The sequence below is a fragment of the Ixodes scapularis genome, unplaced genomic scaffold (genome assembly GCF_016920785.2).
Source record: "Ixodes scapularis isolate PalLabHiFi unplaced genomic scaffold, ASM1692078v2 PGA_scaffold3__209_contigs__length_174095766, whole genome shotgun sequence".
In the NCBI taxonomy this organism is placed as follows: Eukaryota; Metazoa; Arthropoda; class Arachnida; order Ixodida; family Ixodidae; genus Ixodes; species Ixodes scapularis.
The window spans coordinates 53,539,526-53,564,466 of NW_024609868.1; the positions used below are offsets into that span (position 1 = coordinate 53,539,526).

At 45.1% G+C, this 24,941-nt stretch overlaps 1 protein-coding gene across 2 annotated transcripts in view; it reads right to left on the bottom strand.

Annotated features, from left to right (window-relative positions):
• The window catches only part of LOC115331924, a 45,578-nt gene that overhangs the window by 16,048 nt on the left and 4,589 nt on the right, over window positions 1-24,941 (bottom strand). For both annotated transcript variants that reach the window (XR_005717058.2, XM_029994194.3), the window contains exons 2-6: window positions 23,167-23,318; window positions 21,331-21,424; window positions 17,574-17,650; window positions 8,171-8,285; window positions 4,795-4,882 (exon numbers count right to left, since the gene is read on the bottom strand). Coding sequence is in view for 1 of the 2 variants with exons in the window: in XM_029994194.3 (XP_029850054.2) it covers window positions 4,795-4,882; window positions 8,171-8,285; window positions 17,574-17,650; window positions 21,331-21,424; window positions 23,167-23,318 (526 nt within the window). In the remaining variant the exon portion in view is untranslated. The remainder of the gene's footprint in view (window positions 1-4,794; window positions 4,883-8,170; window positions 8,286-17,573; window positions 17,651-21,330; window positions 21,425-23,166; window positions 23,319-24,941) is intronic.

The window sequence follows — 24,941 nt, forward strand, 5'->3', positions numbered from 1 at the left end:
AAAAATACTGGGAGAGCGCTCAGCCCACTTTCACTGAAAACTGAGTTAATTTAAACCTGGGCACTTGCCCGGTCAAATCGGGCACTTAAAGGGATTGTCCGGTCGAAACCGGAAGTCTTAAGTTTTTGCACTCATTACGTCGAGGGAGAGTAAACAAACGTCATTTTTCTTTTGATATATGATCTCCCGTTATTGATTAAACCTTTCATCAGCGTATGTACGAAACTGTACCCCAAATTTCGCCAGTTTCAATGGCTAACATCCGTAGCTGCTGCATGACGTCACAGAACAAAATACAAGACGGATGTCTTGTATTTTGTCTCTAATTATATAGTCTCCTAGGCTGTACCCTACTGAAATATGGTTCTTTTAATGCAGTTCCCAAGCGTGTGCAAAAAAAGTCACGCCTTTTAGCAGGATATTACTCGAAAACAGCCATAAGCTTCGAGCAAACGTATGCCGTTTCGCACAAACGCAACTGCGACGGCCACCGATCGAACTAGGAGAACTAGGAGCGCTTGCAAAGCAAAGGATGCTGATTTCGCCTCTGAAGCGGCAACTAGGTACACAAAGCGCAGCTGGGTACACATTTCGGCGGATCCACTGGATCAATGATAGGCTGCGGGTCATTTCCTCGGAGGTAATGTCCGCGGGTCGAAGGCAAACGGCGAATCGTTCAAATGCATGTCGTCATTTGACCTGGACGAGCTTGGTGAATCGCAGCCATGCTCTATTTTCACATGCGGGTCAAACAGAATTTGGCTGCACGCGTGCTAAATACACCTGCATCGTTTCCAGGTGGTCTAGCTGTTGGTTTCGGTTTCGCTGCATAATCAAATTGATTGATCCGATTTGGGCGAGGAGTGGATGGACATAGTTTAATATCGTTGGCACAGCATCACACCTCAACTTACGAGCCTTCTCTCCGCTTAGAGCTCAGCTCGTAGCTCTCTTCTGTGAGATGATTGCTGCATAAGCGGGATCTCGATCTTGACGGGAACCCAGTCCCTACGCACGACGACGATCCATTTTGCTCGTCACTGCATGTCTCGCGGAAAAGTGTGGAACGTCACGCCTTGGCTCGCATGTGCTGCCCGGTAGTTGTGGCACCCAACCGCGCAACAAAAAATCTCACCCAACCACGAAACAAGTCGAGCACAACAACAAAAACGAAGCACTCTGAGGAGTTCACCCACAGGTAAACGAAGAAACAGAAATGCTCGCTTTGTGTTGTGTGACGTCAGAGCTCCAACGTTGCCATCGAAAGTAGCGTTTACGCTAGGCTGCAATTTGAACAGTATAAGTTCAATTACTCATGCAGAGGGGCATATAAAATTCAGATACTGCACGTACGATGCGTCTCGAGGCAATAACAACGATATTCAATTGTTTTCTCATATACAAAATTTGACCGGAACATCCCTTTTAACGTATAATTTGCAGAATTCCCAATTTTAGGACAAGTTAATAGTGAGTGCTTCAACGAAGTGGGCGCTTCCGCTGCGTTTTATTTACGGTACTATATGTACTGTCCTGCGTACAAATCAACGCAACTTCACCTAAAAATTATGGTGTTTAATCTTTTTACTTTATCAGTTATTGCCAAGTATAGAGCTTATTCGGCTCGAGATCGAACCGTGTCGCCACCGTGCGGCCGAAATGGGAAACATGCGAAAGCGGGGATACCGCCACGCGTAGTCTACTATGGGTGCACGTTCAGAAGCATGGATCTCTACGACGCAATCCCGTTTCCAGCTGAGCTTGCCCCTCCCAATTAAAAGTTTGATGTTTTTTTTTTTTTTGTTTCTTCTTACTAAAGGTTGTGTTGTATCGTTCCACGTGCGTACAAATTCAGCAAAGCGATTATTATTAAGTCGGATCGAAGCTTCCATAATCTTAGTGTGTTGGTTTGTAATCGAACGCTGGTCCCACGTATTTTTCTTATCTCGCACAAACCATAGCTTTCATAAAACATTGAATGTTGATTGGAGCTGTGGTTTAATTAAAAAATTAACCCAACTGATCGCTACCCTTTAATAGACAAATCAATCGATAAATCTGTTAGTTGATTTTCCGTCGGTCATATTGCATGAAAGGCGTCAAAACTACACTTTTTTTTACTGTTTTTACTATGCCATAAATGGCATATTGCATTCCCATTTTAAACTTCATGTTGCGACGACTACAAAAATATGAAGAGGGAAGCCTTTTAAAGATGAAGTAATTTTTATCTTATTATATAAACAGTATAATCACCCTCTGCGACAATCACAAGCACGCTGAATCGGTTACCGTGCAAGCCTGTGTGACAAAAGAAATTAACACGTTAAAATATGAAAGCAGGCATTTTTTACATTTTGCTGACTTTCCCAGCACAAAATTCCGATTAAATGGCAAAAAAAAAAATGCAATTAAATCATAACTCGATTAATCTGAAGGTTAATCGATGAACTGCCCAGTCTCAATATGCGTTAGCTGAGGGCGGAGGGTGGCGGGAAAGTCTCGTGAGAGTCGCTAGCCGTCTTCGGTAAAAGAGTGTTGCTGCAGCCGATGCTGCCTGTGTCGTGGTGCGGGTCGTTTGTTAAAGTTGCAGAGTCTACTGTGTTTTTATTTAGTCAGAAATTAATAATATTAGCCTCTCGACATCTGCGGCCTTCACCAGGAATATTGAAGCGGGCGAATCCACACTACCGAGAACGGCATCTAATAACACAAACGTTGCTGCGTTGCTCGGTCACACTCGTTTATTACACTCGCGGCAGATATAGTAAAACGGTTTGTTTCACTTGTTTCAGTTGTCGTGCCAACGTGCAGTTTGCGGGTCGTCACTAGAAGAGGCACTCTCTCCTCATCGCAACGTGGTAAAAATTTTCAAGTTCTGAAAAATGTACTCACACCATGGCAGAGTAAAGGGAAACATTGGCTGCAGAGGAACTCAATAGCACGGTAATTTCCAGTACAGCACTAACTTCTCCTTATGCTAAATATTTATATCACTGCAAAAGCTAACAGTTAAAAAAAATGCACTGGACCTGCGATTTCACAGCACACAGTACCAGTATTATGTAATCCGAGTTGGAATTAATTGTTTTATTGAATTCCCACGCTGATGAACTGATACATCTATTTTAAAAGAAACAAGTATTTAACATAAATAGTGCAGTTGACCCAAAGACAGGCATCCGTCGTGCAGATCCACGTTTCCCAACGTCTGCCTAGAGCAGACAACTGATTCACCCAAGCGATTATTTAAATTTAGGCCAACGCTATAGTCGGTTGCAAGCTAAGAAAAAAACGGAAATGCCTCTCAGAGGAAAATGTAATCCTACACCGAGAAACGCCAGCCAATCGTTTTCATGACGTCACGATTCCGTGAACCAATCGCAATCCTTTTGAGAGAGAAAAAAAAAAAAAAAAAAAAAAAAAAAAGCTCGACATGGCTGGTGGCCTTAGCAACGCGACGCTAGTTTCTCGTGACAATTATTCTGCTTTTTTGCACCGCGTTTTACGTGCCCGAGGTTACGCCACGAAATCTTAATGGTATCGGCTTGCGTTTGCAGCAGTTTTTGCGCGACAACGTGAGAATCCAGCGACGCTATCGCCAACGAAAATTTCGAAGCGGGCGCGAGGCTTAGCACTGCTGAGAGGTATGTTAGACGGTATGTTAGACAGTATCTTGGACAGAAAATGAATTGGGAAGACGGTACATTGGACATGAATTTCTTTCTTTCTTTACTAAACAGCTATTTCATTGACAAAAACATATTCTAACTTATTTAAATGTCCTGAATGAATTAAATAAATATTGTAGTAGTTTAGGACACGTTTCCAGGAGGAAGAAAAAGCAACGTTGCTAGCGAACTGCTTTCTCGACGGCGGAGGCACTTCAGATGGGCGCAATGCGCTTGTGGGAGGAACTAAAAGATTGTTCTCAGGTTGCATCCGACTATAGTAACACGATTTAACCTTCACTGAAGCACCGAACAGTGCCGCACCATTTTCCGCTAAAATTGATTTCCCACTGATATTATGCGACAAAATAAATGCAAGAATCTACGCCGTCTCGTGCACGAACATGGAGAACCTATGGGGCGGCCGTGCTTCTATCCGTGCTCTGATGATGATGATAGCGCGACAGTAGCACCACCTCTAGGTCGATCTCGAGGCCAATACAGTGCAATCCACTTATAACGATAACAAAAAACCCTGAAATTTCAATTGTTATAACCGATTATCATTGTATCTGGACCAGAATCTGATCATTTCTAGACTAGAAACTCTAGAAACTGATTGTTATAAGCATTACATAGTTATATGTGGTATCGTTATAAGCAGATCACACTGTATCAAGAAAATGTATCAAATAGATTATGTTGCTTAGCTTTTTTCAGTTAAAATGGCAAAACCTTCAGTTCAAACATCACATAAAAGAAATGCGAGCAAATGACTTCTTTCTTTTTCTTTTTTAAAAGGGATTAATTGCAATATCCATAAACCATGCATGCAAAACACTCATGAAAATGAATAATGTAGAACTGCAAAGCAGCCCATCAAAGTAATGCAAGAAACAAACATGCAATGCCTACGACAGCAAATTTCCGTCGAGTGTTTGTCAGTTAAAGGCCGGCAAGTCTGTTGAACTGAGGGAAAAAAGCAGTGGCTACAAAAAGCGGGGTCACAAAAAGTAAGCAGAGTAAAGACAAAACAAAATGAAATTCTTGAAAATTCAAGAATTTTCAAAATCCCAAATCATAGAAACGAAACTATGCACGAGCACCCAGACCGCCGACTTACTCTCGCTTTTCGACTTTTCTGATTGGATCAAAGAGCGCTCGACCACGATAGTAGCAGTGCTTCAGGGTCCTGTGCTCCAAACCTTTCCCTGGAACCAAAGCATGGCCTAATCAGCATTGCTCTTGTGTAGAAATGGCTTTACTAATACAGTGTAGACCGCATATAACGTATGTCGCGGGAGTCGCGAAAATCCGCACTATAAGCGGTACCGCGCTATAACCAAAACATAAATTTTTCAGGCCAAAATACATGCCATGAGACAACTTACCTTTGTAAAAGAATTTATTTTATGCTAGATGAAAAATAAAGCTTACTTTGAAGAGAGTCTTTATTTCACCAGACTAGTACACTTTTCTCTCAAGTGTGTCACACATTTTGAAAGAAATGAGCGGTTTTTGCCTGGCGCAGCCTTTTAACGGCGTCGCGGGTTGCGGACGAACGTAGCGAGCGTTCAGGATTGCTAACCCTAATCACTTTTCTCCGGAGATGAAAACGCGTGAAAATTCGCATCCTTCATACGGTACGCCCCAGTAATACCTTGAACTTGAGCACACGCATGAAATGCGCCAAATAAGGAATCCGGGCGATGTTCGAGGACACAAATGCTTAGAAATCACCACTGTAGTCGAAGTAAACAAACACGACGACACGGGCGTTTCTGCCGTCTTGAGAGCGCCGCCACGACACCGTCGCACGAGTAGGTGGATCTTCCCTTCTAGTACGTGCTGGGTTATCATAGCGACACAACGAAAATTCACAGTCAAGGATAGCGCTTTTACGCGGAACGATGAGATGAACGCCGTCGACGACGACGATCACAACCGACGCCATGTTCGCGGGTAGAAGCAGCTGCGCGACCGGCATGCAACGCGCGCGAACACTTCCCCTCGACCTGCGATTGGTCTGCCCTTGCGGTTGTTTGTTTCCAACGCAGCGGAGGGACGCACGGTGGACGCACGCACGTGAACGATACGTGCGTGCGTCCCTCCGTCGTTATGGCAACTGAAGTTTCTCTCTTCGCTTCCCCCGCTTCTTCCAGAAACCTCCTTGCTCCGCGTGTGCCGCTTGCGGCCTTGCGGCTCGTCTCGCGCCGTCAGCGCCGTTTTCTGGTGTCACACAGGGAAGCGTGCTCGCCGCTCCGGTCGTCGGCGCGGTCGGCGGGCTGTGCCAGAAACCGCACTATAACCGGTATTTCCCTTCGCGCGCCTGCATTTTAAGCGGTATGCAATTACATGGAGTTCTATGGGAGGCGAACCGGTGGTTTAAAAAAACCGCGTTATACCCGGTCCTGCACTATAAGCGGTTACGTTGTAAGTGGTCTATACTGTAGCCCCTTCCTCTGGCAAATAGCGAGCGCTCGGCGAGCGGATTCTCGTTTCCCTCGCGACATGAGAGCAATCTCTCCATGTGCCGCTTGTACATCTGGAGCCAGTGGGGCGCTCGCCGAGCGGCTCCAACCGCTCCGTGGAAAAGTGGCGGAGCGCATCGAGTGGTCCGGAGTAGTTCTCCGCGCCGCGCAGCCTTTCTCGGAGGAGTACGATCTGTAGTCGTCTCTCGCAATGTTTCACTTTCATTATCGATATTCCCGCGGGGCAGTGAAAGAGTTTCGCGGCTTTATTGTTTCGATTGCTGGGTGGGCTCTCTTGGTGTGCTTGTTTTCGTTCCCCTCGTCATGACCGACTCGCCCAAGCAAACTGCGGCGATGACATCGTTGCAGTTAATTTCAGGAGGTCTAATAAAACGCAGTGACAGTGACGAAGATACCAGCTTAGCTCCAGCTCGAGTGACGGCGAGGCAGCCGTTCTCGGCGAAGTGTTTGCCGAGTCGTTTGCCTGGCCGGCGAAGAGGCCCAAGATACCGTGTTACGTCGAAGGCGTTGTGCGCGCCTATTCGGATGAAGAACTAGGTATGTTGTTTGTTTGTTTTGTGATTTCTGTAATGTAATTGGAATAATTAGAAGACAGCACGCCAAATACTCCGCAGACGCAAAATGGAAAGTCTACGCCGCTGTTCCCAGAGGTGTGCAATGTTCAGTGGCTGGTGTCACTTTTTCATGGGGGCGTCACTGCTTTCAAACGTAAGAGTGTTGAGCTTGAGAATGAGTTTCTTGAGCTCAGGGCAAGCACTGCCCTGTAAGAAAAGTTTGGCACTAATGTCGTTACATTTTGGTTGAAGACTGCATCACAATTTCCCCGTCTTTTTGACAATGCAGTGGACATGCTGCTTGCTTTCGCAACCACATATGCTTGTGAGCAGGCATTTGTCACGCTGACCTACCTGAAGAACAAACACAGAAATCGGTTGAACCCAGCAGTTGATATGAGGCTGGTCCTAAGCATGACTGAGCCAGGGATAAAGTTGCTGTTGCGGGCAAAGCAACCTCACCCCTCGCACCAATATGTATACATATTTTACACTGTGTCCCACGTTAACTTCTCTGCCTTCTTATTCTGCCTGTAGTCCTCCATTTTGTTTTATTCTATCAGTGCAATAAACTCTTGTTCACTATCTAAATGCCTTTATTGCCCAGCATTATCGTCGGCAACAAGGGGAGGGAGGTGGAAGGGTCCTCGGGACTTCTTGAGGCCTGCTGGGGTTCCCTGGGACGAAAAAGTTTGAGAACGTCTGCCCGACACAGTGCTATACAAAACATTTGAGGCCGCAGTTGGTGCTACCTTTTTTTTACGCAAGACCCGGAAGTCGAAAACACAGATCCTTTTTGTGCACTGGCAAAACAATGCCGCAATCATCACCTCAATACCAGTACATCAATTCGATTCGCCAGCAAGCGTAGAGCAACCCAATAATAACAGGAACGAAAAATACTCATCGTGTACATTTAATAAATTACTGGCACTGGTGAACGTCGTCCCGCAGTGATTTCCAAACCGTCAAACCCACAAACTCTTCATATAGGCATCTTCCAGTGCAGATAAACGAAAAGCATGGCAGCATGTTGCCACCGTTGGCGTTTACAGCTGTGGGACGCACGATTGAACCCGAGCTTTGAGCAACTCCTGAAGGTCGAATGACGGAAAACACGTACAGAGCAACGCTGGATGTGGGTAGGTTTAGAATGTCAAGGTGCCAAACCTTTACTGCCAATCGAGATTGAAAAATGCGGCCAAGGAAAGCGCAGATGTGGCTAAGACGCCGCGGGCACATTAGAATGTGTTGGAGCGGGTAGCGCTTCACCGGGCGACGTAACGCAGACACTGTTGCTGCTGGCGCTGCCAACCAGATGCCAAGGCGCAGCGGGACGTCCCCTACAGGTGTCACATGCTCCCAATTTGAGTGAGATATATTCATAAATAAGAAAAAAGTTTTAAAAAACTTCTCCCCCCCTTAACTTTTTTTTGAAGATGAGTCTCCTCACCCAGAAGATGAAGCATCCCCTCCTTTTTCATAAAAGCTCGCTCTGCCTTGCAGTCCTCCCTGGACTCCTCGCCTTGCAGTCCCACGAGCATGTGCGGATGACGCAGATTGTAGTACTGAAAAGGAACGCAGGAAAGGCCCGGATGATGAGCACAGCCAGGGTCCGTTTGCTGGGGAATGCAGCTACCTCCCCCAACGATTCAAATGGCCACAAAAAGAATTTTGAAGTCATAGTATGACCGACTCCGTGGGGAGAAAATACCTAGTGTTCCGGTCGATTTGACCTAGGGGACGCAAGCCGTGCCTGTCTTTTTCTTTCATAGAAGACACCGGATTCGAAATTATCTTTTGAACCACTTGTATGGTTGGAATGAAACTGGCAGGAGGCACTTAAGATCAGATAAAGGGGTACTGTGCAAACGACCTCTCTAGGACAATTTTCTTAGGAGTTAGACATTTCTGTGTGGAAGCTGTGAAACCCTTCCTTAAAGACCGACGACCAGCTCGCGCTTTCCACTTTTCGCCCGCTTTCTCCTCTCCCTCCTACCCTTTCCACCAACGCCCGCCCCTCTTGGTCCCTTCTTTCCATCCTTGGCTTCCCTCGCCCGAAGGCGTGGAGAGGAGGGTCTTCTGCCTTGCAGGATCTCGAGTCTGGTCGTCGGCCTTTAAGGAATAAATGGTATACAAATTAATGCAATAAGCCATGATTTTACAGCGATAGCTGTTATGGTCTCTTCCCACTACTGGAAATGACGTCTGTTGTAGATGTTGTAGTAGTTGTCGTTGATATTTTAGTTGGCGATGTGGGGCGTCTGTCGTCGATGTTGCCAAATGCTTGAAAAAGCTCGCCCACTGTCCACAGGTATCAAACCTGGGTCCGCTGCGTGCAAAGCAAAGGTGTTACCACTGAACTATGTCACGCCGCTAATAACCTGCTTTAAACAGTTTTTCTTGTACCCAATGCCCACTGCACATGCTCTCTGGAAAAAGAAACAAACAATGTTGTAGCACTGTCAATGCTAAGAGCTTGTGCTGGGAGACGTGCTTTCATGTGCTCCAGAACAAAAAAAGAAACAAAAGCGTTCGAAACAAAATAGTCAGATGTCTATTTTGTTATGAACGCTTTTGTTCATGCACCCCATGGTGTGTGAACGCGACGCTGATTTCCAACGACTTCGCCATGACTTGTCGTAGCTATCACTGTGACTCTACTGTGGATTAACACAGGGCTGCTCAATTTTTTTTAATATAATAAAAGCCAAACAAAAAGGAGGGACAAGGACAGACATGTACAGGCTCCTGTACATGTCTGTCTGTTCCTCTTTTATTTAGCTTTCATTATATTAGACACGCTTGTCCAACTCTCTGTTCGCTACAATATTATTGATTGAACATAAGCCACAATTTTATTGCTTAAACACGAGCGGCTCCCATGCACGAAGCTGCTTATTGAGGATGTTCTTGCCAAAGGGCGAACCTAGCAGAGACGCGCACATCGAACCCCTGTTGACGGCGAAGACGACAAACCACAAGAGGGAGCCGAAGCCACACCAATGGTCATGTGCTCGACGTGCACGAGAGGGGCTCGCCCGACTGTTGAACGCACGGTATGGTCATGTCCTGGCTTTCACGACCTTAGGAATCGTTACTGCCAGCCTCACATCACATCACTGCAGGAATGGACCACCCCTGCCAACGACAATCGAGCCCATGACACGCAGCTTTTCCTCTCAGATTTGCACGTGAGGTAAGCATCGATTGCCAAATGCTACGTTTTTTATTACCCTCCTCCTCCTTCTAGGCCAAACTGCCATCCTCTTTGTTAATAAAGAATTTTATATTCAATTCAATTATAAAAATGTAAATATATGTAGAAAAACTCACCCATAAATGAGGATCACTTTCTTTGCATTCCGGTTTTTCAATGCATCACTTTCTCTCTATTATGACCTAAACTTAAAGGGAAGCTGAAGAGCTTTTCGAAAAAAATGAGTTAATGGTTGATTCTGACGCATTTGTGCCTGCTGAGTCCAAATATCACAACCATTTCACCCAAAATAATCCCTGAACACGAAAAAAAGCAAAGAAAGAAGAAGCGATCGCCGCAGCGGCACGCCATTGGCTAGCCATGCGTGACGCGCCACTACGTCATAAAAGGACCATCTCGATTCTCGTTTGCTCCGTCGCTTGCGGAAGTAGCCGGGCGCCGGGTCTTCTGCTCTTGTAAATCGGGTTCGGCTTCTGATTTTTCGAAATCTTTCGGTGGATGCGAAAGAGGGATGTGTCCAGACGACCCTTGATGTGACAAAGTATGCGTTCCAGCCGTTGGCAAAGTAGGAAAATGACCCCCCGCAGTAATAAACACAGAGACGAGGAACCGCTTGCGCGGACGCGAGCAACATGGTCGGCTTTGTACCTTCAGGAAAGTACTGACCGCTACTTATTGTAACCTAAAACGTTGACAATAAACGGAGTGCTATTGACGGGACACCTCAAGCCGGATTAGCGTGACCCTTTCCAAAACGGTCGTCAGAGGACAGGAATTCTGCACACATCGGCCTTCGTGCTTGCCAGCTGCTGGACGCGTGAGCGTGTAGACTGCATTGTTCATCAAGGCTGAAGTGGTTTGAAGGGATAGTATAATCGGCTTCGGGCGACGGGAGAGCTTCCCCTGAGATGAGACGGGTGATAAGATTGGGTCGCCGTTCTGCCAACGCCATGTCCTTGGGCACTATGCGAATAACTGCGCAAAAGGTCCATCCTTGTCATAGCAGTACCCTCTGTTGCGTTTAGTTTGTTTCCCGCAAACTATTACGCCATTATAGCTCTAGAAAAAGCGGAGATGTGTGCCCGCACCCCTTAATTTTATGTTGAATTCGTTAAAGCTTCCTGGGCCTCTACATTTGCATACTTTTACCAAGATTTGTTGACTGCATCACACCGCCACCAGGCATTATCATCGTCCGATCGCATTTCTAGTGCACAAAGAACTGTTGCATTACACAAACTTTATACGGAAAACACTGCGTAACTTGTAAAAAAAGAACTCAATTCAAAACAGAAGGTCAGATGCTTTGTATTTCCACAAGGCTCTCCTGAAGAGAATATGAACCTTTGGAAGGAAAATTTAACACAATTTAGGTTTACGTTTAAAAATTATGTGACCTTAAATAATGCCAGCAACTGTAAAAAAAGAAAAAAAAAAGTTTATGCTAAAACAAGTTGCACCGTGAAAGTCGCATTATGAATAGCATGACTACTTATTAGAGCAAGCCCTTCTCTCCCAAGTGACTGGGTAGCCGAGTAGATTAAAAGCAAAAGAAAATAATCTTGGGCTACCCAAGATTGTTGTCCACTTAAGGCCAGCTGAACTAGAAAAAAACATACACATAAAGAAAAGACCATTCACGCCGCTGGACTAACAACTGATTTTCTTTTTCCTCCTCTTCTACTACAAGCCACACTTGAGGGAACAATTCTCTTTTCCTCTTTTTTGCTTTCTAATCCACCTTAATTTTTTTTTTTTTCCTTAATTCCCTTTAAAATGTTAACCCCGAAGAAATCTTTTTTCTTTCTCGTGAAGCACGAGAGAAGGTGCGCTAAGGCAGTCATCGCCTTTTTCCTCAATGGCAAGTGCCTCTAGGATTTCACGTCCCAGTTTTGTTTTGTTCCTTACCACGATGTTTACGTCGTAGAACAGTGCCGAACATTGACATGCACGACAATGGGTTGGCAAGTGTCCTCCTGCTGACAGGGTTTTCACTGATGCAGCGTGCTCCCTCGTCCGATCGTTAATGCATCGGCCGGTTTGTCCGAAGTAACTTCGGCCGCATGTCAGCGGAGTGTGGTATACCACCTCCTTTTCACACAGGGCGTATGGAGACTTGTGAACTTTGCCACACCTCTTCTCGTTGTTACTTCGCTCCCGGTTAACCCGCGGGGCAGGGCAGGAGAGGTATAAGGAAGGCGGTATTTTCATAAAGAAAATAAATATTTTTAAAAGGTCACCATCACGTGCACCCCGATATCCCGTGCTCTCCGAAAGCATATTATACACCTAAAATTGTGCGGCGGCCATTAAGCTAAAATAATTTTCATTCACAGTGATATATTTTTGTGTAATTGTAATGGTAAATATTTCATTATGGGTGTCTACGTTGAAACCATAAAAATTGACTGCAGCAAACCAAAATGCATGAAAGGGAAATAAGAAATCGTAAATCTTTTTCAGATTATTGTTTCCTGTCGATACTTACTCTTATACTAACATGCTCTTACACAACCTTATGTTGCTGACATTAGAATTAAGGTACTAGAACCTTATGTTGCCGTTTTTTCGACCCTTGTGAGACTAAAAAAAGAGCTTTCCAAAACAACCCTTTTGCATGACACAGTATGATTTGCAAATAATTACAATAGTTTATTTTTCAACTATTGGGAAGCAATTTTCGCTCACAATATTTTGCCATCAAGGGGAGAGGCACAACGGCACGTGCGTCTTTTTCCCGCAAGAACGACGGTTGCTTCCCGCAGTGCTGTATAGAAAATGGCATACCATCGATATTCACATGTTTATCAGCTACCTCCGCGCTATCCCGTGGCCCGTTCTTTGGAAGCGCCATAATTTGCGTAGTGAATGCTACGACAATGTCAAATGCGGGACATTTTAAAGATTTTTTATATTTCTTGCGGGACGCGGGACACGCGCTCTCAATGCGGAACAGTCCCGCGAGTCGCGGGACGGGTGGTCACCCTATGGCCACCACTCCTATGGCTGCTGCATTGAAGCAGGATGTTAAAATAAGAAACCCCCTATATTGACGTTTTACAGAGGTGACATCACAGACGTCAAAATAATTTTTGAGATATTATGACGGTGGACGTCGAAATAGTCACTGCCAACATAAAAACTGCCATCCACACTGGAGCAATGAGCAAGGGAAGTGTCACGCTCATTGTTCCTGTGCAGATCACATTTTTCAGAAATTATAGTGCTATGGTCCTGTTTTGGGTTCTTTCCGTTCTTCGTTGTTGTTTCACGAGAAAGTGGCAGAGAAAAGTACCAGTTTCTATTGTTTTGCGGGGTCTAAACATTTAGTGGAAGCCGCCGCCGTCAGTCGATAGAAAGAAGCGAGAGGACCCTTTTGGGGCTGACTTGGATGTTCCGGTGAATGTTCAGAAGTGCAACCCCTATACTCCGTTCACCCTTAAGCTAAGACTAGAAGCTCCGCCTTCAACGCGAGCTTTCTGCCCTTGCTAACACAACTGTGAAAGCGAGGCACGCACAGCCAAAGCACTGCAAAAGCCAGCGAGCTCACGCTGAAGGCGGAGCTTCTAGTCTCAGCTTAGAATGGACTAGTAAGTGCTCCTGGGACGTTAAGCTCTCAGCGGTTTTTTCCCTTTTCTTTATGACCACACACAGTAGAAGGAAAAGGGGGCGACTGCGCTCAAAACTGTGATTTGGTAGGAACAGCCAACATTCTGAGACAGGTGGCATTGTTTCAATGGAAGGTGTTCAAGTGGGAGGAAGAAAGGAGACTGAAAGAAAGTCACTGGGATGCGATAAGAGGTTGGACCCTTGTTATTAGTGAAAGCGGGAGATCAAGAAAAATCTACAAGCTGGAGAGGAGGAGCGGTCGGAAGCCTGTTCCAAACAAACCCTGAATTCCAGAATGTTTTCTAGAAAACTCTGATCTTTCCCCAGTTACCAGATTGAAACACAGTCCTAATTTTCACCCTTTAATTTTGAAAAGAAAAACAAACAAACGTATAGGTTTATAAATTTATAAACTTAACTCGAAAAAGCCCGAACTTAGGAACTGTTCCACGTAAAACCCGATTTCTCCCTGATAATCAGCTTGAAAAGTAGCTCTTTACCCCCAAATTGAAAAAAAAATATAAAACCCAAAAACGAAGAACCCTACGTATAGTCAGCTTGTGCAGCGGTGGCAAGCGAGCTGCCGTGCCGCGCAATCTGCGAGCTATTTGCACTGGGCGAAAATAGGGCGGGCCTCGGCAGGCCCGTGAAAATTAGCATCGGGCCGGGCAGAGCCAGGCAGACACAGCTGTCGAAAATGAATAGTGGGCTGCAGGCGGGCCCCAGCCCTAGATATGGCGGGCCGGGCTTCCACAGATTGGCCCGTGCAGACCTCTAATTCATACATACATATACAGGATGTTTGATTTGACTAACCGATTTATTTTAAAATATACGTAAGGTAGAATAATGAGGTCTGTGCAGGCAAGTTATAAGGCCAGAGGAACGTAATACAGTGCAATCCACTTATAACGATTATGAGAAAACCCAAAAATGCAATCATTATAACCGATTATCGTTGTACCTGGACTAGAAACTGATTGTTTCTAGCCTAGAAACTCTATAAACTGATCATTATAAGCAGTATATCGTTATATGTAGTATCGTTATAAGGGAATTGCACTGTAAAAGGGGCTGATCATCACGATAAGTAATGAAGTGAAATTTGTTAATTAGTGGAAATAAACACATGGTTCCATTTAGAAACTTGCTCAGCATCATGTAAAAACAGTAAATCGGAGAATTTTGTAAAAGATTGAAGCGCGTGGTGAGTGCAGGTGTGTGCCAAAGTTTCCACTCGTACAAAGGCTCAACACTGGCAGTCCAAAAACGCAAATGAAAAGATTGTCATCTGTGTTTTTGGCCGCAGGCATTGTACATGTTTCATGAGTAAAACTTAAACACACCTTTGCACTCACCATGTGCTTCAAACTTTTAAAAAATTGACAAATTGAATGTTTATAGATGATGCTGAGCAACTTTTTAATTGGAACCATGCATTTATTTCCACTAATTAAGAAATTTCACCTAATCAACTAACTTATCCTGACGATCGGCCAGAAATATCATGTCCCATATGGCCGTAAACTCGCCTGAACAGACCGCATCATTCTACCTCTCGCGGCTTTTCTAAAACAAACCTGTTCAAACTAAAATTAAGCACCCTGTATGCCTTCCCACTGCTTATCACCCAGGCAAAAACTGCTTAGTCCCTGGGCTGTTTTGCAAAAAAGTGCTACTGCGTGATCAGAACGCACTACACAGCCCAGTAGACAAAGATGGCAGAGAATGATTATTGGAATGACCTAAGCAAGCTGTCTCAATTAACATCTACCTAATTTTAAGAAAGGAAAGGAAAAAAAAAAAAAAATGAAGCACTCAATGCATATGAAGTCAAGTGTATGTTGTTAGTGTCTCGTAAAAGCACCAGAGTTCCTTTATTAAGTCTAATTTATTAACCGGTTAAAACTACTTTGCCAAACGATGATTTCAGGGCCAAGGTGCAACTGTCGCCTTGTTGTCTATACCCACTATACCTCTTTACTCTTGCGACAACACTCGCAAAAGAAGTCGCATGCGCGTCATTATCTCCTAAATTTTGACATGTGCACCACGTGGCTGCAAGCTAAGTCGTGCAAGTGGCCAATAGAGCACATAGAGAGCAACAGGTACAAATGTGGAAAGAGCAACTCTACCCTCTCGACTTCTGCTACCTTCTCCAGTTTGTTGGGGCAACCGTCATCGAAATGCCATTTAAAAAGAAAAAATTCAATATCAGCCCCCGCTCTACTTCGTGGCGAGTTTGCCGCGTTTTGATTTGGGAACATCGCCGGAGTTCTTGCCGAATTACGACAATACACTACAAATAGCTTGTATTTTCTGTTTTGTTACCCCAGGCTTTTTGGTTGTTTTGACGTCTTTCACTAAAAATTAGACCGGAAAAAGAAGACTCGGCAGCAACCTTTCTGCATCATTCAATAGATACCGGAAACGCAAAACCCTAATTATGTGCTCCTGCACCACCCGTCGCCACTGCAGAATGCACAATGTGTAGCTTCACTATGTTGGGCGAAAAAACTTGGTAGGCATTTGTTGCCTTAATGATGCAAATGTCGCCACGCTTGGCATTTCTAGAAGGAAACCCCACCAAAGCCAGCGCTCGAGCAAAAGCAGAGTGCAGTTTGCGTCTTTTGCGGTCGGGCACTTCCCTCCTCGACTCGGCTATTTCGCGTCCCACGTTTCCCGCAAAGTGGAGAATAAAAAGTGCAAAGGTCGCACCATTCGACCGCCATAAACGTGGCACTGTTTGCAAATGCAGAGGTTCGTCCTCCACAAGTGGAAGCCCGGGTGCATTTCCCTCATGCCTCGATCACACTGCTAATATGTCGCACAAAAGACGGTCTGCACATGCTGTCCAAGGCATACTGTATTTATTCGAATATAAGTCTACCTTTTTTTTTTTGCGGAAATGTTGTCAAAAATTAAGGGTCGACCTATAATCGTGTTTAGAAAATTTCTACCTACATTTGTGCCAAATATTTTGGGACCCTACCAAGTGCATGGAGCTATCGAGTCGCCGAGCCGACGTCGCCGTAGCACCACACTGCATCTTGTTTCAGAAAACTTTTGGTGCACGAAGACCACCGAAACAGCGGCAGTAGCGACGTTGCTAGCGTCTTCGTATGTGATCTTTTGTCTCTTCACCGGTCTACACCTACTTTCATTTCGTGTCGTCACCATTTTGCAACGGTGCCAGTGAGGTCTCGTTGCAAATCTGTGACGAAGCTGACGAAGCTTTCGACGATGATGACATGTCAGGAAGTCCGGGCAATGATTAAGTTTTAGGCATCGCGCTGTGATTTAGCTAAGAGTGCTGTAAATAAAAGTTTGTTTCTTTTCTTCACTCAAACTTTCTTCTGTTCATTAAACAAATAAAAAGGTCAACCTATATTTGCACTTTTTTTTTTTTTGCGTGTTTTATATAAAGGCATTGACTATATTTGTGGTAGACTTATATTTGAGTAAATACGGTACATTCCTCATACGACACTCCCGTCACGTTGGTCGTACAAAAACCGTCTTTAGGCACAATCAAATCGCACGTACGTATGAAGCAAACATGCTTCGAACATGCTCTGGGCGCGTCTGCACATCGTTCTGTCGTTGTGACTGCAGCAAACGCCGTGTCTTTTGCACGACATAAGGGCAGTGTGACCGCGACTTGAGGAAACAAACGAGAGCTCTTGCGGCATTCTCTTCCTTTACGTGGTTTGTCCCTGGCACCATGGCACCTTTGCCACAGAGAAGGGTCGGTTATACGGGCATGCAAGTGCACTTTCCAGTTTACTTCTCTCTCTTTTCCAACGTTGCCCATAGGAAGCAAGACCGAAGCGCAGATTAGATACGAGCGTTGCACCAACGTCTGGCTGAGACTCCCGTTCGATCAGCGAGGACGAGAGTTTGAAATGAACGATAACGCGGTGCTTGCGCGACGCTCTTCTGCTACAAGAACGGACTATGGGAAGTGGCTAGGAGCCAGCCCGCATAACACGTTCTGCGTTAAGAACGATGAGGAAAAGTGCCTTACTTTTGCTATGTTCCTGTAGTTTCTCCTCAAGATTTCATCTTCCGCGTAGGTGAACCTTCCGTCTTGTATTTTTATGCCTGCGAGCAAGCGAGTGAACACATCGAGTGACGCGCCACAAGCACGGTACTATGGGAGTGCTTCGGACAGTAATAACAAATTGACTATTGTGAAATATAGACCGTAAAATACCACAGAAGTGCCCACTTTGTTCAAGCACCCACTATTAACATTTCCCAATATTGGGAATTCTGCAAATTCTGCCCGACTTGACCAGACAAGTGCCAATGGCTAGATTAACCCAGTTTTCAGCGAAAATGGGGCAGGCACACCTAAGGTATTTTACGGTAATTCAATTTAAGATACAAAGGTGCGTAAATTTTTAACGGAACCACCCTCTTTTTTACTGCACCTCTTGCACCACTGCACTCACTTCCGTGCTCCTTCGCGAAAGACGTTTCTGGTTGTGCCTCTGACCAGGAATGGACCTAGCCATCCCTCCAATATTTACATCCCTTCAAAGCATTCTTCAAGGGCCCTAACGCACAAAATTCACAGGGTCTCTTATTTTATCCCTAAGACGACTTGAAGGTGGAAGCCTAAGCGCCGATGAAAACGTGATAGCAAACCTCCAAACACAGTGCACTCTCTGACAACGCACTTTTGGTGCAGTTTCATTGGTATCTTTCGTTTTGGTGCCTTTCGCGTCGCCAATCTGTTTTCGCTCAAGGACTTCGAAGGTGAACTGTAAACCATTTCTTCATTTAAACACGATAGAGTAACATACAAAACGGTAAAAAAAGAACTTGCAACTTGCTTGCAGTAGCAGTGATAGAAGCGACCACTGAACCTTCTTTAGCAGATTTTGTAATGGGTAAAATATTGGATTAGAGCAGCGGCCAAAGCTTTTGGGGCAGACGCCAACATCTGTTGGCACATCACTTGAAAATGAAAGTGTGATTGCATAGCTAAATAAGCTGCTATCTGATAATGATTGAGAGTTCTATTTTGGTACTGAAGCATATTCCTTATTACTTTTTGTAGTAAGAATAGATATAGGATGTAAAAGGTACTACACACAGCCTTCTTTTTAGAAATAAAACTCAAGTCACAGAGATTCCGTTCACAATGGCTATTTAACAAAAATGGTTGAAAAATGAAGCATAGTGCAACATTCCAGTTGAGAAAAAGCCCCTCTTTCCCTCCCACTTTTATAGTTGGTAGTTAAATCAGTCAGTAAATATACTAATTCTCATAAAATCCTGGCAAATACACTAAAACGTCTATCAATAAAAATATGTCCTCCCAAGATTTTTTTAACACCGAACTCAATTCTAATTTCATAAGCTGCAAAAACAACCACCCGCCAATAATTTAAAAATTTACATGTGTGTTTTAAAAGTGACCCTGTGCTTTAGCGGCGTTCGAACCAGAGTCAAGTTAGTTTGCTGCCCTTCCGACTGACCGCTGCACGGGAACTCCCTTGAGAAACGTATTTATTCAAATATAGACCCACATTTTTTCTTCTTTCTCGACATAGCTTTCGAAATTAGAGGTCAACCTACAAGTGAAGACCAAAGAAGGTAGACTTGTAATAGTATTAAGCATAATTTTAGAGCTTATCATACTAACCCACGTACTACCCACATCAGTTGCTGCACCTAGCACTCCAGTGCAAAGCGGTGAAGCTCCACTCGCACACACTGCTATGAGGCCGTGAAGGTTTATGAGAGAGGTGCAGCGGTGTAGACTTTCCATTTTCCCAAGGGGGGGGGGGGGGGGGGGGGCTGCACGTTACCTTTTCGCCAGAACTGGAGATTGAAGCTAACGAAAGCACGCTGGGATTCCATTTCCCATGTATTTTGTCAATAAAGGCAACAAGGACGTTATTTTGTTTACATGCCGCTACTAGAAGCTCGTTACATGGCACGTAAACAGCGTCTCGGTAACGATCTTGGCCCAGGCCCGGGGGGGGGGGGGGGCTGTGCCACTCTTCCCCCCCCCGGATTCACCAGGGGGGGCACGAGCCCCAATGCCCCCCCCCGTAGTCTACGCCTACGGAGGGGTGCAAGTGCCACAGCACACTGTAACCACAACTGAGAGGCATGTGGCAGACATAATATTCAAGTGATATCGCCAGGACTAAAGTACCCTGCTTTCATCTTGTTACAGTATACGCCATCCCACATTTAACAGCGAAGCTCTACATGACTCGTTGGTCGGGTTTTTTCGAGTCCGTTGACAGAATAGGTAGTAGTCGACAGGTGCCTTATCTCTTATCATGGGGTTTTGACACTTGTTTCAATAAGAAAACCATGAAACAAATGTCAAGACCACGTGATAGATGATAAGCACGTAGCGCTTTCCACATGCGTTTCTCAGTAAAGATTGCGGTTGCATAAGCTGCCACGGCAATGGTAGCCGTACGAAGTCTTTCATATATAAAAAAAGTTTTGGTACGGTGCATTTACTTTTCTTTTGTCAGTCACATGGTATATACCTTTTTGGTGTTTACAAACATAAACTGCCGCTTGCGTCCCAAGCGACTTCCGGTCGCACTGTCCTTGCAAGCCTGTTGAGCTTGCTTATATCACCAGTGTTAGCATAAATGCTACACGGACAACAAAGTTGGATATTCAAAGAGGGCCTTTGGCTGTACAATATTACATCTAGGAGGTAAGTTGGTTTACAAGGAAACTCTAAACATTTCAACAGATCTCCCACTTCTTTGTTCTTTTGGTGCTCACCTGGAGAATTGGTTGTTAAACTTTTCATCTACATTTCAAACAGCAGTGTTAGGATGGCTTTTGTTCATTTTTTATATAAACCGGAAGTTCTCTGGGACGTCAAAGAAAGGAGCACAACCTAGTGGCATTTGCCATAAAAAGGGGTCTATAATGTAGTTGGCAATCAATGCAGGTGATACCACAGCTTCGCTGGCCAACCAGCTTCCAAGCGTGGACTAGAGCCTTCATTTTTTTGCAAATATTCCTCCCAACTTTTAGCTTCTGACATCGCTGCCATAGTCTGGAAATTCAAAGGTGCCAGCACGGCTGACAAGTCATCTCTACACTTCGTTTTATTTCCAGTCAAAGTGCAGGTGACACTACGAAACAATGGGACCAATCAAACAGCGTCAAAAGCACGACATTATGGCATTTGTCGTCTATCAGAATGTGCACTTTCATCCGTTAAACCAGCCAAGTGCAGTGAATGTCCCTAAACTTGCACTTTTTGTATCTGCATACGATAGTATGCGTTTGAGCTTTTGACTGGGTTCTGACGCAAGATGAAACAAACTGTACAGTGGGTACAAAAGCTGTGAAATAAATTTTTGTATCATTTTCATTTACTTTTATTCTGAATATTAAAATCAACCAATAATAGACCTTTTTTTCTTTATTAAGCCTACTTTGACACAGGTATGGCACAATTCTTAGCAAAAATGGCATTTTGGCGCAAGGTGTAGCGAACTTTCATTCATGGCGCAATTTGGCTCAAATGGCACAGCACTTTCATCACTGCAGTAGTTATTTGATTCAGTGGGTTCGCTCTACTCCAGTGAGCCTGTGCTATAGTAAAAGCATGCTCAGAAGAAAACGTCCTATATGTTTCAAAACTATTTTTAGAACAAAAAGGAGGAAAATTTTTATCCAGCGATTTCATGCAAAGTTTGATATAAGGACACTGGCACAATGAATGTGCAAGTTTAAACAATTTGGACAGGCATAGAGAATTTATTAGTTTTAATTAACATTACCCGTCTGCTCCTCATAGTCCTTTCTTGTCTCCTCGTTCATCTTGTAGAGACACTTGTGTATAGCAGGGATTCTGTCTCGGTTCAGCACATAGTCCTACGAAAACGCAGAAATAAGTGTAGTTAGATGTAACACATTTAATGAGACATATCCCAGGCCACCCATCTGCAACTCAAAGACTACGCTTCCTAACGCCCATTTCTCTGTTCCCCAGTTAAGCCGTCAGGTCACAACGGTTTTCGTTCAACTTTTCGGCGGGCACAAGCTGCTGCTTTATGCGTTTGCCACTAGATGGCAGCCCATGAATAGAGATGAAGAGTGCAAGCCAAGCCAGCAACGATACAGCAGTGCCTGGAATGTACCTTTGACTGTTTACCACCCTACAATGGCCCTGCATCAAAAGTGGTCCCAAAGTAAACAAATGCCGGTGAACAAGACGAGTGAATGAGAACGCCATTGTCGCCGCGGCGCCCAAACCCTCGGCTGCTGAATCTTCCGTGGAGTATCAAGTTAGAAAGCAACCTGCAGCAGAACAGGCATCTGCCACATCCGCCACCATCACAGCGATACCGCCAAAATTGCGGCAGGCCACAGCACAACACTTTTATGGCGTCATCATGCAGAAATCGAGGGAACGCTTTAGAAGATGCGGGAAATGCATCAGTCGGAGACGTGTTCCAGGCACGATATCGTTACTCAGGTCACGTGGGATGCCTCATTTTCTGAGGCAGGCTCCCAAATAATGCCTGTAACATCAGATATTTCTAACAAATTTCAGCGAAGCCCCTGGACAGAAATAGGGAAAAAACTGGGTGAGCGTTTATTTGATAACTCTTTAATATTTCATATTTCCCTTACAATAAAAAAAATACAACAGAAAGTTAAAAAAAAAAATTCAGCAGAACCTAAACATTGTTATTACTTTTGCAATGTACCATGATTGAGTGATCTCGATTCCAGCATCATGAACACGAGAGAGGTGCCATCGGCCTTATTTCTCCTGTTAACAATGTGACTACTGCTTACGTTTATTCAACATGAGTACCTCTGTTTCTCATTTCTGCCAATATTTATCACACACATATACAGTGGGGTGGCACTAAAAGTCAATACTGTAGGCAGGAAAAGAGAGTAAGCACCCACTCTACCTGTTTGTCTTTAATCGAGAGAAGGTATAAAAGTGATTGGAGAAAGAATGGTGTCCTAAAATTAGAGCAGACTTTTATGAAAACTGAGACAAATAGGAATGAATTTTCTACAAAATTGAAAGCTTCTCGGGATCAGAAATACCGAAATTAAAGAGATTTGGAGCGAGCTGGCTCTTCAGTTCCAACGATCGTCGATTTCTGTGTTAATCCATCAGCGCTCACCGCAGCTCCCTCCGGAGGAACTATACTCACTGCAGCTTAAAAAAACGCAAGTTGTTGCAATCCCCGAGCCTCTTGTCGCTCCCCAGTCAATGAGATTGCAGTATTCGATGCTGAAGAGCGAATCATAAAGCAAGAAGTGTGAACATAACAAAACATGCCCTGCGTTTCTTAAGCTATCAGTGCCTATAGTACATTTCACTGGCAAAGACAAAGGACAGGTTGTGGGAGCCTGGTCGGTCATGTCGTTAAAGCCGCACAGGCGCACAAACTTCTTCAAAGAGAACTTGAGCTAAATTATTAGATTTATACTACAAGGGGCATCGCTGCACCGCCGACAGGCCCCATGTGTGTCCAGATACAGAAGTACCTGTGCCTTCCTTCTGTCTACCCTCAGTGGATGCCAGGATCTCGTATCACATCCCGTTAAAACCAGCAGGCACAAGTCTTGTCATCAGTTATAATACGCACCTTGAAGTCCTCGTCAACCGGAGGACCAGAGTCGCGTTCTTCACGGAATGTGGGACTGTCCCGCTCACTGTCGTCAGAAGCCTCTCTCCTCTTTGTGGGCTCCTCCTTGATCTCCATTTTTATGCGTCGTGGCGATCTGTCTGGATCCCATCCTCAAAAGGTGAAAGGAATTTGGGAGAAAAAATTATTCACGCAAAGAAAAACATCACAGTTTTTCGAGGTCACATATGTCAACAGCGCGCCAGGGAAATTTCTCGCTGGACACAGCTAAGAAAAACGTGAATGGAGGCTGGCCACCCGGTGCCTCGAGGGACGCTAAACAAAGCTTGCCGGTACGGCTCGACGACTGGGGAAAATGGGATTACAAATGTACAGTTTTAGAACGACAAGGAAGTGTCTTTTCAGCCCGACGGCTGGGGTAGCCACAAGTTTGCGGGCCTATCACAAGACGAAGTGTGACGATACCTGCACTAAAAGACGAACTCGCTGTCACGGGCCCACCGAGGATAGGCCTTTAAGGAAGAGGGTGTGTACGCAACGTGAGGGGGAACACTGGATGACTCTCGGATACGCCTCGTCCGGGGTGTCTGACTTTTGCCGACAAAGAAGGCGCCGTACATGGTATCGGCACGGCTCTCGGGAAGTGCCGGGAGCATAGTGGACGGCATCGTTAGGCTGTCACCTCCTATCTCTGGGGGACACGGAATATTTCTGTCACTCGTAGCGAGCGAGACAACCACCGTTTGTGTCTGTGAACACGGTCGGCACAAAGTCTGGGTGATGTTTGTACATCAATGGTTTTCTGGTTTAATAAAGCGACAATGTAACGATCACGCAGCTTTCTAGAGTGCTTTTCAGAGGTGCGATTTAAGTGACTAAACTGTAACGAAGCGAGCTCCAGATAGTGTAAACGACTCAATTTTTGCGGGCTTGGTATTTGGCAAATTTCGAGAAGTGTCGGGCTCGAGCATATTTCACTGGCACAAAATTTTGCGATTAGGCATGATTCGCTACGTATTGTTTACCATGGGGTAATATATTTACAGGATCTATTATTCGCAATAATATTCAAATCAAGAAAATTAGTATGTCGTTTACAGTACTCGGGAACGCTCATTTGCCTCCCAAGGCTGCGCGGGGGCCAACAGAATAAGCCCTTTCATTGCAAAAAAAACCCCCCGCTCTTTTATCAAGGTAAAATTTCCTCAAAGGAAACCAAAAAAAAAAAAACTTCCTTCCCCCTTCCCCTCCCCCCCCCCCCCCCCACAGGGCGGTGCCGATTCCGACATCCAAATGCAACACGGTGCTTTCCCCACAGCCTAATTCAGCCCGGCAACGCTCGCGTCGTGCACTCTCAAACCGGCAAGTTGGAGAAGGGGGGATTTCTCATCACCTGCAGCCACCCAAGCAAAGCCCGCGAGCGCGCAGTCCTCCAAAGATGGCAGCGAGTGTCGCCGAGGACATCCAAAAGTGTGAAAGTGCGCAACATCCACCGCTGGGTCTGGGCCGCCGCACAAATGGGTGCAGTGAGCGAAAGAATGAGTGAGTGGTATGCAAAAGAAAAAACTGACTAAACAAGTGAGAGCTGCACTTGTTTTATTTGTCTAATAGCAGCATAGTTACCGTCCTCACCCAAAAACCGTAGATACTTCCAATCCCTCGTCTCAGGGCTCACCACACATCAGCAAAACACATTCCATGCCAAGTGCAGGCTTTGTGGGGGGGAAGCTTGCCTTTTGGTGGCACTCTAACAGGGTCCCTGATAATCCTCAAAC